The sequence below is a fragment of the Coprinopsis cinerea genome (genome assembly GCF_000182895.1).
Source record: "Coprinopsis cinerea okayama7#130 chromosome 2 map unlocalized cont3.2, whole genome shotgun sequence".
Classification (NCBI taxonomy): Eukaryota; Fungi; Basidiomycota; class Agaricomycetes; order Agaricales; family Psathyrellaceae; genus Coprinopsis; species Coprinopsis cinerea.
In genome coordinates this window covers 1439782-1452529 of record NW_003307543.1, presented here as the reverse complement: position 1 = coordinate 1452529, position 12748 = coordinate 1439782, and the positions used below count along the sequence as shown (strand labels likewise).

General features: G+C 51.3%; 5 protein-coding genes across 5 annotated transcripts; 2 read left to right on the top strand and 3 right to left on the bottom strand.

Moving 5' to 3' along the window:
• Positions 1–8: 8 nt before the first annotated feature.
• On the bottom strand, positions 9–1191 carry CC1G_13904 (hypothetical protein). Its single transcript, XM_002911818.1, has 7 exons — positions 1170–1191; positions 1038–1117; positions 879–989; positions 686–825; positions 481–637; positions 212–432; positions 9–158 (listed from the first exon to the last, which is right to left on the bottom strand). Exons 1-7 carry the CDS (start codon positions 1177–1179, stop codon positions 80–82), a joined length of 798 nt encoding a protein of 265 aa, XP_002911864.1. The 5' UTR covers positions 1180–1191; the 3' UTR covers positions 9–79.
• A 258-nt stretch (positions 1192–1449) lies between these two features.
• CC1G_04214 (hypothetical protein) lies at positions 1450–2598 on the top strand (the record flags this gene model as incomplete). Its single annotated transcript, XM_001833183.1, has 5 exons — positions 1450–1517; positions 1574–1923; positions 1977–2004; positions 2059–2186; positions 2240–2598. 5 exons carry the CDS (start codon positions 1450–1452, stop codon positions 2596–2598), a joined length of 933 nt encoding a protein of 310 aa, XP_001833235.1.
• A 289-nt stretch (positions 2599–2887) lies between these two features.
• Positions 2888–9505, top strand: CC1G_04213 (hypothetical protein; the record flags this gene model as incomplete). The annotated part of the gene is made up of 18 exons (XM_001833182.1): positions 2888–3091; positions 3145–5190; positions 5243–5509; positions 5573–5924; positions 5974–6083; positions 6139–6237; positions 6294–6464; positions 6512–6778; positions 6828–6911; positions 6964–7085; positions 7139–7206; positions 7259–7583; positions 7638–7957; positions 8012–8316; positions 8369–8501; positions 8553–8707; positions 8762–9301; positions 9356–9505. 18 exons carry the CDS (start codon positions 2888–2890, stop codon positions 9503–9505), a joined length of 5718 nt encoding a protein of 1905 aa, XP_001833234.1.
• CC1G_04212 (ribosome biogenesis protein RLP24) lies at positions 9303–10389 on the bottom strand (the record flags this gene model as incomplete). Its single annotated transcript, XM_001833181.2, has 7 exons — positions 9303–9543; positions 9596–9791; positions 9842–9978; positions 10033–10105; positions 10158–10175; positions 10231–10282; positions 10338–10389. 6 exons carry the CDS (start codon positions 10387–10389, stop codon positions 9602–9604), a joined length of 522 nt encoding a protein of 173 aa, XP_001833233.2. The 3' UTR covers positions 9303–9543; positions 9596–9601.
• Positions 10390–10687: 298 nt separating this feature from the next.
• Positions 10688–12668, bottom strand: CC1G_04211 (lysine/ornithine N-monooxygenase; the record flags this gene model as incomplete). Its single annotated transcript, XM_001833180.2, has 6 exons — positions 12501–12668; positions 12350–12444; positions 12008–12294; positions 11624–11947; positions 11462–11568; positions 10688–11401 (listed from the first exon to the last, which is right to left on the bottom strand). The coding sequence occupies exons 1-6, from the start codon at positions 12600–12602 to the stop codon at positions 10688–10690; spliced, it is 1629 nt and encodes a 542-aa protein (XP_001833232.1). The 5' UTR covers positions 12603–12668.
• Positions 12669–12748: the final 80 nt, after the last annotated feature.

Here is a 12748-nt window from a genome sequence, read left to right as displayed (position 1 = left end):
CAGATATAGATGGTGGCAAAGCGCGTATACAGAGAGATATTACAGCTAGGAAATACAGTGAAAGCAAGGTCCATGTCATCTAGGCAGTGAGTAGGAAATGCGATTCATCAAGCGTTGTGTATACGTGACCAGCATCCATGAGCTTGTCCAGGGCATCGCTGCAAAGACGGTCAGTCCCCATAGTACGCAAAAGGGGATAAATTGTACGCACCTGATCTTTTGGGCATCGTTACCAGACCCGACAGCTCTGGCAATGGCCGAGACGTGCACTCCTTCGTCGCTCGTAGAGTTCTCCTGGAGGAAGCGGACAATCTGACGCTGCAAAACTGGCAGGTGCGAGAATTGGTCGGATGTCGCAGTCGACCCAACATTGTATACAGAAGCGTCAGCCATGACCACATCTTTTCCTTTGGCAGATCCTGGAGCTGCAGGCTATGGGCAGGGTGAGAAGATGAAAACGGCATAAGACAAGAAACGCACAACGCCCCGCTCAAAGCTCAGAGTTACGGTCATGGATTCGAGAATGTGGAAGTAGAGTTCATGGGGGTCAGTGATTGGACGGATGTGAGTTGTATTGATATATCGTCTGGAATTGAAGGCCTTGAGGTTGCCGGCAACACGAACGTAGATGTTTTCCCTGTGGAAAACATGAGTAACGGGATGGGAGAGCGCGAGATGCACGGACTTGAGCCCTTGTTGTATGCTGCCGTCGGTGTCGGTGTTCAACCACTGGCGAGCCTCGATTGTTCCTGTGCCATCAACGATTGCGTACACAGAGTTGGTTGCCTGTTGCTGAATGGACAATATTTGCCCGACTATGGTGACCTTGAGTTGTAATAATGGATAAGGATGTCTTTCTGGGAATGAAATGATCTTACTTGGCCAACTTCAATATCGTCGAGGCGCCATTCAGCTTCAGGATGCAGTTGAGTCGCTTTGTTGAGTTGGGCGATGGTCATTGGACGTAGAGATGCTGAGAGCTCTGATTTCTAAAGACATGTTAGCACTGGGCTGGTCAACGTGCGAGTTCTACTGACTTGGCCTCCCCCTGGACTGGCTGTCGCGCTGAAAGGTGATCCTGGGAGGTAACCTCCGCCACCACTGCCACCATAGAATCCTAAAGTGCAGATTTGACCTTGTTTTCATCAAATTGAATTCGGTCAACCTACCTTGGCTCATATTGGAATTTTGAATGGGTAGAAGAACGACGCGTCCGACACGATGGGGCACATGCATTGCCAATAGGCGCGACGGCATCCCAAGTCACAGCCACTGATGGGACGCGTGACTGGCCGGGGATCCCGGCCTGACAAAGCAAGGGACTAACAACCCAATTGATCTACTAGGTCCGTGGCAGGCCGCAGATATAAGGGAGATGTCGTTTTCCAGATTGGCCACTGAAGACGATCTTAGTCTCTGCAATATTCAGGCTCCTCAGAATCGGTAGCGATGTCCCAAATCATCGCCAAGTCATCTCACTGGCCAGGGTTCGAGGGCATTAGGCGCCTATTCATCTTGTACGGCCCCATCGCTCCCCCACAAATCACCCCGTGCTCTAACTGTGCTCTGGCAGTGGCGACTCTTACAGCTCTGTCTTCTGGAGTCACACAGGATTCTCACCTAGCAGCCACCCAACTGCACAGCATCCTCTTGGGACACCCTTTCCTGGCAGCACATTCAACGAGGAAGATCTCCCTAACTGGGTCGGCCACCTGATCACCAAATATTGCCCTGCACCGAGATACGATCCTTCTACAGACGACCAGGAAGACGGCTTTGCAGACGATCCCCTGCTAGTATACAATTATGCTAGAGGCGGCGATCAAGTCAGCGGAGTAGCCAGGCAAATACGAAGACTCTTCCTCCCGATCGTTGGAACCAAGCCGGAGTGGGCCCCATGGAGTGAAAACGATAGCCTGTTCGGTAAGCAATGCCCGGCCATCCTCGTATCTTCCTGTGCGCTAACCATGTCCTAGTCACGTCCGTTGGGATCAACGATTGCGCGTAGGTACTCATCCGGCTTCCAGCATTCATTTCTCTCACTGTCGTTCCAATCAGGGTATCTCGCGAGGGTGACTTTCCCTTACGGATTTCATTATTAATGGAGCTTCAAGAAGAGCTGTATGCCAATGGCGCCCGCAATTTCCTTTTTTTCGACGTTCCGCCTATCGATATGGCACCGGCTAGTGAGTTTCTTGGTTTCAACCCAACCCCTCTTCGCTGATCATTTGTGGTATAGTTGCTGAGAAGCGTATCCAGTATGGGATAGAAGTGGACCCCTCACAAGAAACCCAGTTTCAGAAATGGAATTCCCTGCTTCTTGCTGCTATCCGAGATTTTCAAAGCAAGCATCCCGACTGTACTATTCTCGTCTACTCGTTATACGAGATGTTTTCGGTCGTCCTCGATGACCTCGACACCTACGGGTTTCCCCCAAGCCACAAACACATCAGTAACGGGACGGTTTGGCTTGACCATATTCACCCCACGAGCAAGATCCACGATCTGATCGCTCATTTCCTATGTGACTTCCTCAACGAGGTCCCAAAATATGAACCGGAAGAAGATACCGCAACTAAGGAGGATACGGCCGAATGACTGCTATGTACTAATATATCGCGTGTAGTTTATGGGTACTGGACAACACTTGGGACCATGGATGTAATTATATTATTAGAACTGGGATGACCCGGATATAAGGCCCGCAAGCTCCGTTCGACAGCCCCGTACGTCTTCCCTTTGAGCCGAAGCGTCCATGTCGCGGTGTGCTCTGCACAACCACCAACTGAACTCCCTGCCGGTGCTGTAACCCATTCACCAGAACTTGGTATGCTCCTATACATTGATTAGAATTCTCCCTGTAACTGTATATTGAAGACGTCTGGCCATGTCGTGGTTTGCGTCATGGCTGCCCTCAATCCCAACTATCAACCTTGCCATCCCCACTAGCATCCAAGGACGCTTTGTCTCGTTCTTCCTGAAGAAGTTTCTCGGACACCTGTTCAAGCCTGGCCAGCTCGATACTCCCCAAATTGACTCTCAGATTGGATCAGGATATGTGCAAATCAACGACCTCGAGTTGGATCCAACAGTGCGTAGATCGGAGCATCGTCCTAGTCTTCTATTCACCTCCTGCAATGCCAGATTATCAACTCCTATCTTACGGGACTACCGCTGCTCTTGGAAACCGGGACTGCCAAAGCAGTTACAGCTCGAATTCCCTGGCCTAATCCATTGACATCCAACATCGGCTTCTCCCTTAGTGGCCTCCATCTCACCCTGCGGGTTCAACCGTCCCGTCGCCCACATCTTAACCCTGACATCGACCTTGCGGACTCTGTAGTCTCTGTAGCGGAGAGCTTTGTCCAAGAGGAGCTTTCGGATCCGCAAGAGGCAAAGCTCTGGGAGTCATTCCACGCTGCAGTCGCGCACCATGATCCTGAAACGGACGATGACCATACCGTTCCAGGAGGCTTGGAGTCATTTGTACCGGACAGCGAGGGAGACAAAGGCAGCCAGGAAGTCGACCCTATCGGTGTTTCCATGTTCGCCACCTTGATAGAGCGGTTGTTGGCACGATTCCACTTCGACGCCCGAGATATCAGCATCACGGTGGTGGACCCAGACAACATTACTCTGAAGTTCTCACTTTCTGAGATCCGGTACTCGACTAGAGAAGGAACGGCGCAGGGAGATGCTGATTCAGAGGCCGGGATGAAACGCAGCTTATCCCTGCATGGAATAAAGTTGTCCTCTATCCAGCATATCCCCAACACAAGCCGTTCCACCACACGGCCTAGCTCACCCACGGTCGGGGATGTCGACACGGAACACCACATTTCCCGTAGCAACACCCCCAGCTCTTCGAGTTCGTCCTCTTCGTCATTGGACGAAGACGCTCAGTTTCAGATGTCACAATCCCTAGCCGTCCTTCCACCTCGCCCCAACCTCCTTGCAGAGTCGACGACGAGCAGTATCTATCATAGCATCATATCCGAAGCACCAACGCTCGGGCAGAGTCGCGTCGCCTCGTACCCAACATCATCTGAAACTACCCCGCCTAACCGCAATTCTCAGCCTGAAAGACCTGAAATATCTGGGGAGGAACATGTCGTGTTATCATTTGGCGCGGTCCCATTGGAAATATGCCTGACGACACCTCCTCCGGGGCAGGCAAACCCAGGAGTCAAGGCTTCGAACGAGAAGTATCGAGTGGATATTTCCTGCGGTTCTATAGCCATCGCACTCCAGCCATGGCAAGTTTCAGGGGTACTCCATCTGATGGAGAAGCTATCTGATGGCCCCTCGTCGCAGTCATCGTCTTCCAAGTCTCCCCCCAAAGACCTTCCATTCACCTTTGACGCTGAGGCGAGAATCCGGTCTATCAGTTTTCTCTTATTTGCCTCTCCATTGCTGGGATCCATTTGCGATGAACCGATCGATGACTATTTCGAACATCCTCTCGTCCCTCCTAGGCTTGGGAGTGGTTATACAAGACTTTTAATAGACACGGCGGCTGCCCACGCCTCGTGGTTAGAATCAGGGCTATCTGCTTCGCTCACTGTGGGGGACTTCTCCGTTTTCCAGTTCACAGGCTCCAGAGCAATGAGCGACCCTATCGCCAAATTACCTGCTGCAATCCCCGTCTTGATTACCGACCCCTATCTCCCATCGCAGTACGACTCGCTCCATGTTTACCCCTCCCGCTCCGATCCTTTCCAAACCTCCGTCCCACAACCTACAATCCCTGTCCTTGACTGGTTCGACAAGAAGTGCTTCACCTTTGGTGCAAAGATATCACATTGGAGGACGCGCAAGAATCCGCAAGAGCGACATCGACGTCACGCTAATCAGCCCAAGGACGATGCCGCTGACGATGGAGGCAAGAGTCGCCAACCCTCCCTCTGTCTTCGTTTCGATACGGTTCAATCTAAAGCACGAAAGAGGGCACCGGCAGCTCAACGCGTGGCAATAGATGTGGCACCGCTGCAGGCCTTTGTGGATATCGAGATGCTCCAGGCGGAGGGAGGAATGGGGTGGTTTTCCGAGCACGTAAATGCATTGAATGACGGCAGAGCAAGGAAATCTACCATCTCGGCTCGAGACGGATATCTCAGTGACGAAGAAGCCCCGGCATCCCCTATCGAACCTCCTTCCCCTCCCGCTAAGGAAACGGTCCCGGTGAAAAGGGTGAGTTATGTCGCCTCATTTTAATAATTACTTTTTCACTGATAATTCCTAGTCAACTTCGAGCTCAGCTACACTTTCATGGACAATCAATGTACCCATGCTACGATTATCTGTCCGAGCACCCCCTCCTCCAAACCGTCCAAACCGATCAGGCATATTGACATTCGACGTACACAAGATTGTCATCAGTGATAAAGCTGAATCTCAACCTCCCCAACTACGATTTGCGGCTCCCTCCGTCCAAGAGTCGGGCTTCCAGGCAACGGAGGACCGTGTGCACAAGCAACTTTTGGCGCAAATCGGATGTGCACGAATTGTAGTAGGGTGCTCGACGGTGGGAGAAGACCATTCCACTGGCTTAGTTTCTATTGGACCCCTCCAGGCCCCGTCCGAACATGTTCCCTCTCTTACGCCGCAGATTTCCATCTCCAGGCGCAACCCAGGCGAAGAAAATTCGATACTGGTACTGTCAATCGATATCCCCTCGGTCTATATTGCTGTGTCGAAGAAACAGCTGGATGCGTTGCAGTATTGGATAGACGACCTCAGCCAAGCCATGGAGAGGATGAATGCATCCCGGAGTCCGAGCGCGCGGTCAGGCAGTCAGGATTCGAAGGACACGAGCTTGATTGGCAGCCGGTTCTTCTCTAAATCCAGGATGGGAAGTGGATTCGACCTCCAGAGAGTGGTGGACGAGGGAGTGAAGGTGGCCGTCTCAATCAATGTCACAGAATGTAAGTGGTTTTGCAGTGGCTACTAGACATCCGGCTAACTCGATTTCAGTCTATGGTCGCGTGCATCTTCCTCGTTCCGATGGTGGTGCAGGAAACAGACCATTTGATGTGGCGTGTTCGGACCTCAGTGTTGATGTCAAAATGCATACAGGCGGAAAGGTGAGTGTCTAGTTCTGGTCACCGCTGACCGGGCCTCAGATGACATTGTGCACAGATTGAAGCACTGATAAATCTGATGGATATCCTAGTACAAGATACAGAGGCATCAGATAATGTCCGGACATTCCTTTCACTGACCTCCCAGCGCAGCTTGGTGAGTACATCCCAGAACTACAAGCGTAATCCTTATTTAATGCATCCATCCTTCAGATGGCCATCCCAGTGCCGCTTCTCAAACTTAGGTTCATCTCATCGACTATCCCAGAGACAACTGCCAAGGAGACCAAATTCTCTATCTCCCTCAACGGGTTTACGTTCAACTTTTACCCGGATCTTGTCTGGTTACAGGATATTGCAGAGTTCTCGAAATCGCCCCCTGGCGTAAGGATTCCCCCTTTCCAAGGAAAACCTAACTAACGAGTTTATAGACTTTCGAATCTGTTGTCCCCAGCGAGCGCACGCTCGTTAGCCTCAAGATCACCGACGGGTCGATACGTGCGCTGGCGCCCTCTCACCCGGGAGCCATGGTACTCGCTATTGGAGGGCTTAACTTTGTCACCGACATTATAGGAAACTTTCCTGATACCTCTTTCCGGGTGGATGTCGCCGCTCTGTCTGCTTTCGCGATAGAAAATATCGCCGACAGGCAAGAGTCGAGAAGAAAGGGGGATGCCAATGTGGCGAATCACTGGAGAGTGAGTACTCTCGTCTCTTTTGCAGACGGATTGTTAACTCAGGAACCAGGCGATGGGATATGCACTCCTTGCTGACCTCTCGACGATGAAACTCAAGTACCAAGAAAGCAAGACCAGTTCCCCCGCGAGGCAGGTATGGCAGCCGCTTTCTGACATTGGGGTCTATTGCTAAGCGGAGAATTCAGATCATCATCGATGGCTTGTGTCTCAAAGTGCATGCTTGTGCTGACACCTTTGCTGTTGTCGGAGCTTTTGCCGGGGACCTTGCGTCGCTGTTTAAACCTCCAGAGGATGAACCAACACAGCAGTGAGTGACCTTTTAAATGATGATGTGGCTCTCTATCTGATCGCTGTGCGTAGGCCAATAAAGGCTGACAAAGGCCCGGCTGTTCTTTCGAGGGCTAAGGAAGAAGGTACAACATTGACAGGTGAGGATGTTGTTCTTGTCGTGTGGAACCACCCTCACACTGCCTACGCCAGGATCGATCGACGAGGCTGCGTTTCGCCGTGTGCCTGAAGTCGGGCCTGCGCCTGATATGATTTACGACGATCTGCCAACCAACTTGGATTACTTGGATGAATCATTCGGAGCCGCAGCGGGCCTTCGGGAGTTGACTGACGACGACTTTGATGAATTCGATGCGCACGATATCGATGCTCAAAATGTCCAAATATCTGATCATTTTACCGGTGTCATCTCGAGCGTCGGAGGCGAGACTATTAAGCTCCTTCACGAAGATGGTATCAACATCATCGAGAATTACTACGACACTCTTCCACGGGAAACCATCGAGGACCGCCCCAAGTAAGTCCCACCAGTAGCCTTCAATTTCGTGTCCTTTCTGATATCACTTGATAGCGCTGGAGAGGAGGCTATTCGCGTCCGTATCCACAATTGCGACGTTTATCTCCTACTCTATGATGGCTACGACTGGCCCAGGACGCGCAAGATCATCGAATCTGAGGTCAAAGAGATGCGCAAACGCCTTGCCAAAATTCGACAGCTCGTGGCGAATGGCCAAGTGCAAGAACCCCAGGCAGTCCCCGAAGATACGGGGAAATACCTATTCAATTCCCTCTACATCGGTGTCAATCAAGATGTGGATGCTGCCGAACCGGATGCACTGATAGCTGCGATCGACGAAGAGCTCAGGGAAGATTTCGAAACAGGGACCCAGAGTTCGTGGCAGACGCTACGGCATCCAGTACCAAATCAACCTCGCGTCCCTTCAGTCCGTGTTCAAGGCAAGAAGTTGAACCGGTCTAAAACTCCTTCAATGGAGTTCTGTCTGCTTGGAGTGAACGCCGAGTTTAATCAGTACAACGGGGACATCCTTTTGGTGTCACGCACTTTCGTCACGGTCAAGGATTTGGAAATCCTGGACCACATCAAGACCTCGACATGGAAGAAGTTCCTGACGGCGTTACGATCTGACTCCAAAGGAAACATTCGGGAAACTGGAGCCAGCATGGTTCGAATTGAGCTCCACAATGTTCGGCCAGCGCCAGGGGAAACGTCCCAGGAGGCTCGATTACGGGTCAGTAGTCTCATCATCTGTCCTCGAGGGTAAACTCAACCAGAACATCCAGGCGAAGATCCTGCCGATCCGCCTATACGTGGACCAAGATGCGGTTGATTTCCTGAAGAAATTCTTTAGCTTCAAAGACCCAGAGGCGCCTGCTGTGTCTGACTCTGAGTCAAGCGACGGTGACGCTTTCATCCGTAAGCTTGGATTCTCATCGCTCTCTATACGCCCCTGACAGTCGATCACAGAAATGGCAGAAATCTTCCCGATTGACCTCAAGCTTGACTACAAACCACGGCGTGTAGACTACAGGGCACTCAAAGAGGGTCGAACCATCGAGCTCATGAACTTCTTCCACTTCGATGGGGCAGAGATGACTCTAAGACATATCAAACTGGCTGGGGTATGTGTCGTTGTTGATTGCGAGACTTTTTGCCTAACGATAATTTTTATTCAGATAACCGGGTGGCCCAAAGTCTTCGAAATGTTGAACGACCTGTGGACTCCAGACGTGAAGGCCACCCAGCTCGTGGATGTCATATCCGGCGTTGCACCAATCCGATCGATGGTCAACGTTGGTTCTGGCGTCGCAGACCTGGTTCTCCTCCCGATATCACAATACAAGAAGGACGGCAGGATTGTGCGTGGAGTCCAGAAGGGAGCAACTGCTTTCGTCAAGTCCACTGCAATCGAAGCAATCAAGATGGGAGCCCGACTTGCGACCGGGACTCAGGTCATTTTGGAACAGGCGGAAGGGCTCCTCGGCGGTGATTTCGATAGGCCAGTCACTGCGGAAACCGTGCCAGTGATGTTCGAAGAAGATTTCGAGGCTTCACAAGACGACGAACTCGACATGATATCGAAATATGCGCAACAGCCTGCCGACATCAAGGAGGGTGTTCAGTCAGCGTACAGGAGTCTTCAAAAGAACTTGAGCTCTGCGGCGCAAACCATCCTTGCAGTGCCGATGGAGGTGTACGAAAGGTCGGGCAACGAGGTGCGAAAAAGGTTCTATCATAAAAGATCGTAATGGCTCTAATACACTCAACAGGGTCCTGTCCGTTCTGTTATCCGGGCTGTCCCAATCGCGGTCTTGAAACCAATGATTGGAGCCAGTGAAGCCGTCAGCAAAACGTTGCTGGGCTTGCATAACACGTTGGATCCGAATGTGCGCTTGGAAAACGAGGCAAAGTACAAGTAACGGTAGTGGAAAGGGCGAATCGCGGGCGTGCTGAGAGACTGTGGAACGATGAGTATGAATTGTTTTTGTAACAGTAGGACAGATGTGCACCTTCGCTTAATCGATATCCATGCCCATTGAGCGACCTTCTCCAGGTACCAGTGCTGATCTTGATTTGACAGCAACCTTGATTTTCTCTGGGGTTGCAGCAGTCTGTTTGATGGGTTCGTGCAGTTTGACGGAGGACTTGGCTTTCTCCAACATCTTTTGGCGGTGTGCCTTGTGCTTCGACCGAGCAGCTGCCATTCTGAAGGCATATCAGGAATATGACTAAAGGTCCGGAGTACTGGGACCAACCTGTTTTTGAAGAATGCCCTTTCTCTCCTTGCTTTGATTTCTGCGATCCTCTTCATTGCCTTGATGGTAGTCTGGACAAGTTCGCGGTCATAACGGACAGGAACGTTCCTGCGCTTCTCGAAGTCGATTGTCGAGTCCTGGCGTACATGTTAAAATTCCGTCCGGAACTGGTCGTTAAACGTAAGACGCACGATGGTCATCTCCTTCCCTGCAGCCTTGCGGAATGCCTTAGTCCATCGGACCTTTCGTGGGTTGCGCTTCATTCTATACTCCCGTTAACTTTCTGGGATTTCCAACGTGCTTTAACACAACGTACTTGAAATTTTTATGACATCTACATCCGTGGAATGAGCAAGTGAACAAAGAATAATCGAGAGCAAGGGACTGACTTTGATGTGCAGAATCTGAATACTTTTGCGTCGTTTCTTACGAACGCGGACCCTGGTTGGTGTTGTTAGTGGGGTCCGCTCGAGATGTGGGTATGGTGGTAGCATACCGTGACCGGGATAGACGTTTGTCGAGCAGAAATAACACTTTTCCACCCGCATTGCGACGAAGAACGGTGTGGGGGACGGTAAATTAGTGGTTTACAACTTTCTGCAAAATCGCTTGGCACTAATGTGGGAACAAATTACCAAACTCACGAGAAGGGTCTCTCGGTCCCTTTGACCGTCTCTCCACCATCACTTCACCATTATCACCTTCTCAGCTCGCCTCTCAAGTCTTCACCGTCGCACCAGGAAGAGCAAAAAAAGATAGGTATTATAAGAGCTACTTAAAACTTTTAATGACACACTGTCGGGAATCTACAAGTACAATGTCGAAAGCGAAAATAACGATATGTGACTAGGCGCTACTGTGATACCGACTGGCAAGATCGGCGACAACCTCTCCCGCGCGAACACCGAGGACACTTAATAGAGTGTCACTCAATCCATGGGTAGCCTCCTCTACACCCTGAAGGTAAACACGAGGACGCAGTGTGTTCTCGCCGTCCTTCGGGAGCAACTGGTAACTGCGCGAAAGGTACAAGTCTTGGGAGACGATGCGCGATGAAATCGGCGACGAGAACCTCGAGGTCTCTGGCGACGTAGGAGGAGTGCTGACGGTGCTGCTGCTTGCGGTGGATGGGGAGGAGTCATGGAAGAATTCCTGATGCTGTCGTCCTCCAACCAGGTCGGCGGACGGGCGCAAAACAACTTTGGAAGTCGAAGGTGTGATTCCAAAGTGCTTGGCGATTCCGGTGTTCTTGAAGAGTTCGACCCAGGCAGTACGCTGGTAACCCGTGGCGTAAAGAATAACGTCGTAATTGGTCTGGCTCTCCGCACCAGTCATCATGTGCTTAGTGACCATGACGAACCCTTCATCCTTCGACGCCGAAGCGCCTTCTGGTGAAAGGAGGAGCTCGCCCCGCACTCGCTCGCCTTGGCTGCCGACTGTCTGGATGGACAACACCGATGTATATGGCTTGATGTTGATGACAGGATCGGAGGGCTCTTCTACGTTTGTGCGACGCGAGACGGCCGCGTTCAAACGTTGGCCATAGATGATTTCATACAACTACGCGTAACACGTCAATGATGCGTTCAACAAGAGGTCAGTTCATTCAGAATCACTTACTGCCTCAAGTGTTCGGGGGTTGACGACACTATAGTTGGTTTGCTTGTACTCAGCAAGAATGGCATCCCGAAGGTGCTTTGAACCAGTCGAGAACCAGGCATCGGTCGCTGTTACCAGTAGGAGGTCAGAAACAATCTGAAGATAGATGCAAGGGCGACGTACATGCAGGGTCGAAAATTTCGTTGGCAAACGGCGAGTCATCGCTAGGCTTGAGTGAGCCTTTGCGGATGAGCATGTCGACTTCATGTCGGCCGGTGGATGGGATAGATGCGAGACGATTGCGAACGTCGATTGTCACTTCGGCTGCAGATTGACCTGAGCCAATGATTGCCACCCTCAGAGGCCGGGAAAGGTGATTCAAGGAATCAAACATATCGCCAATCTTGAGGGCGTATGAAGAGCTATGCGACACCCGGGGATGGTTGACGAATGGTTGAAGGAAGTCGGGGATGCAAGGGGTTCCTCCAGGTGCGATTATCAGGTCCCCTTTGAAGACGTCAATACTTACTTCCATATGAATGAGGTTGGGGGAAGACTTAGACTTACGGGCACGGATAAGAGTCTCCTCTTGTGTTCGGACGTTGCGATAACGAACCTCGATGGTGCCATCCGGGCCATCATCCAATGCAATGATTTCATGGCCGAATTTGACCTTGACTCCGTTGTCCTGTACCTTCTGTGCAGCCCAGGCCAAGTAATCGGAGTACTCTTTGCGGGAAGGGACTGTAGACCCGCGGTTGATGAACGATAGAAGACGATCCTCGCTGTGGAGGTAAGAAAGGAAGGTGTATGGGGAATTGGGGGTTCGCAACGTAGCGAGGTCCTTCAGGAAGCTGCGCAAGACATCCGTAAGCCATCTAGCCATATTCATTCTCAATGAAGACTAACCTAATCTGCATTTTGGCATCAGGAAGCAGCATCCCAGGGTGCCATCGGAAAACTTCATGCTTCTCAATGAAGAGAGTATTTTTAATAGAGAAGGTCTGGAGGAAAATGTGTGTGAGCATCGTCGTCAAAGGCACTGGGCCTGAAAGCTTACAGGGTCCTGTTGCCATTTCTCGGTCAACGCTGCTCCAATGGCGATGTTGGCGGGACCGAAGCCCAAACCGACAAGGTCATAAACAACGTCGTCAGCGGACATAGTAATAGGCGGAGGGCGGGGGTCTTTGGGAGGGAAAGAGGGAGCGAGCTGGGGGAATTTCCAGGTATGAAGTGCGCTTGTCACATTGCGCCCTTCATACTTATACTCTTGCAGCGCATCTGGACTCCAAAATCTAGATGGCCGTC

Excerpts from the sequence above, each read along its gene's own strand:
- CC1G_13904 (XM_002911818.1), bottom strand. Across the intron at positions 638-685 it reads AGCATACAACAAGGGCTCAA|GGAAAACATCTACGTTCGTG; the intron begins GTCCGTGCATCT and ends TGTTTTCCACAG. Across the intron at positions 433-480 it reads TGAGCTTTGAGCGGGGCGTT|CCTGCAGCTCCAGGATCTGC; the intron begins GTGCGTTTCTTG and ends CCCTGCCCATAG.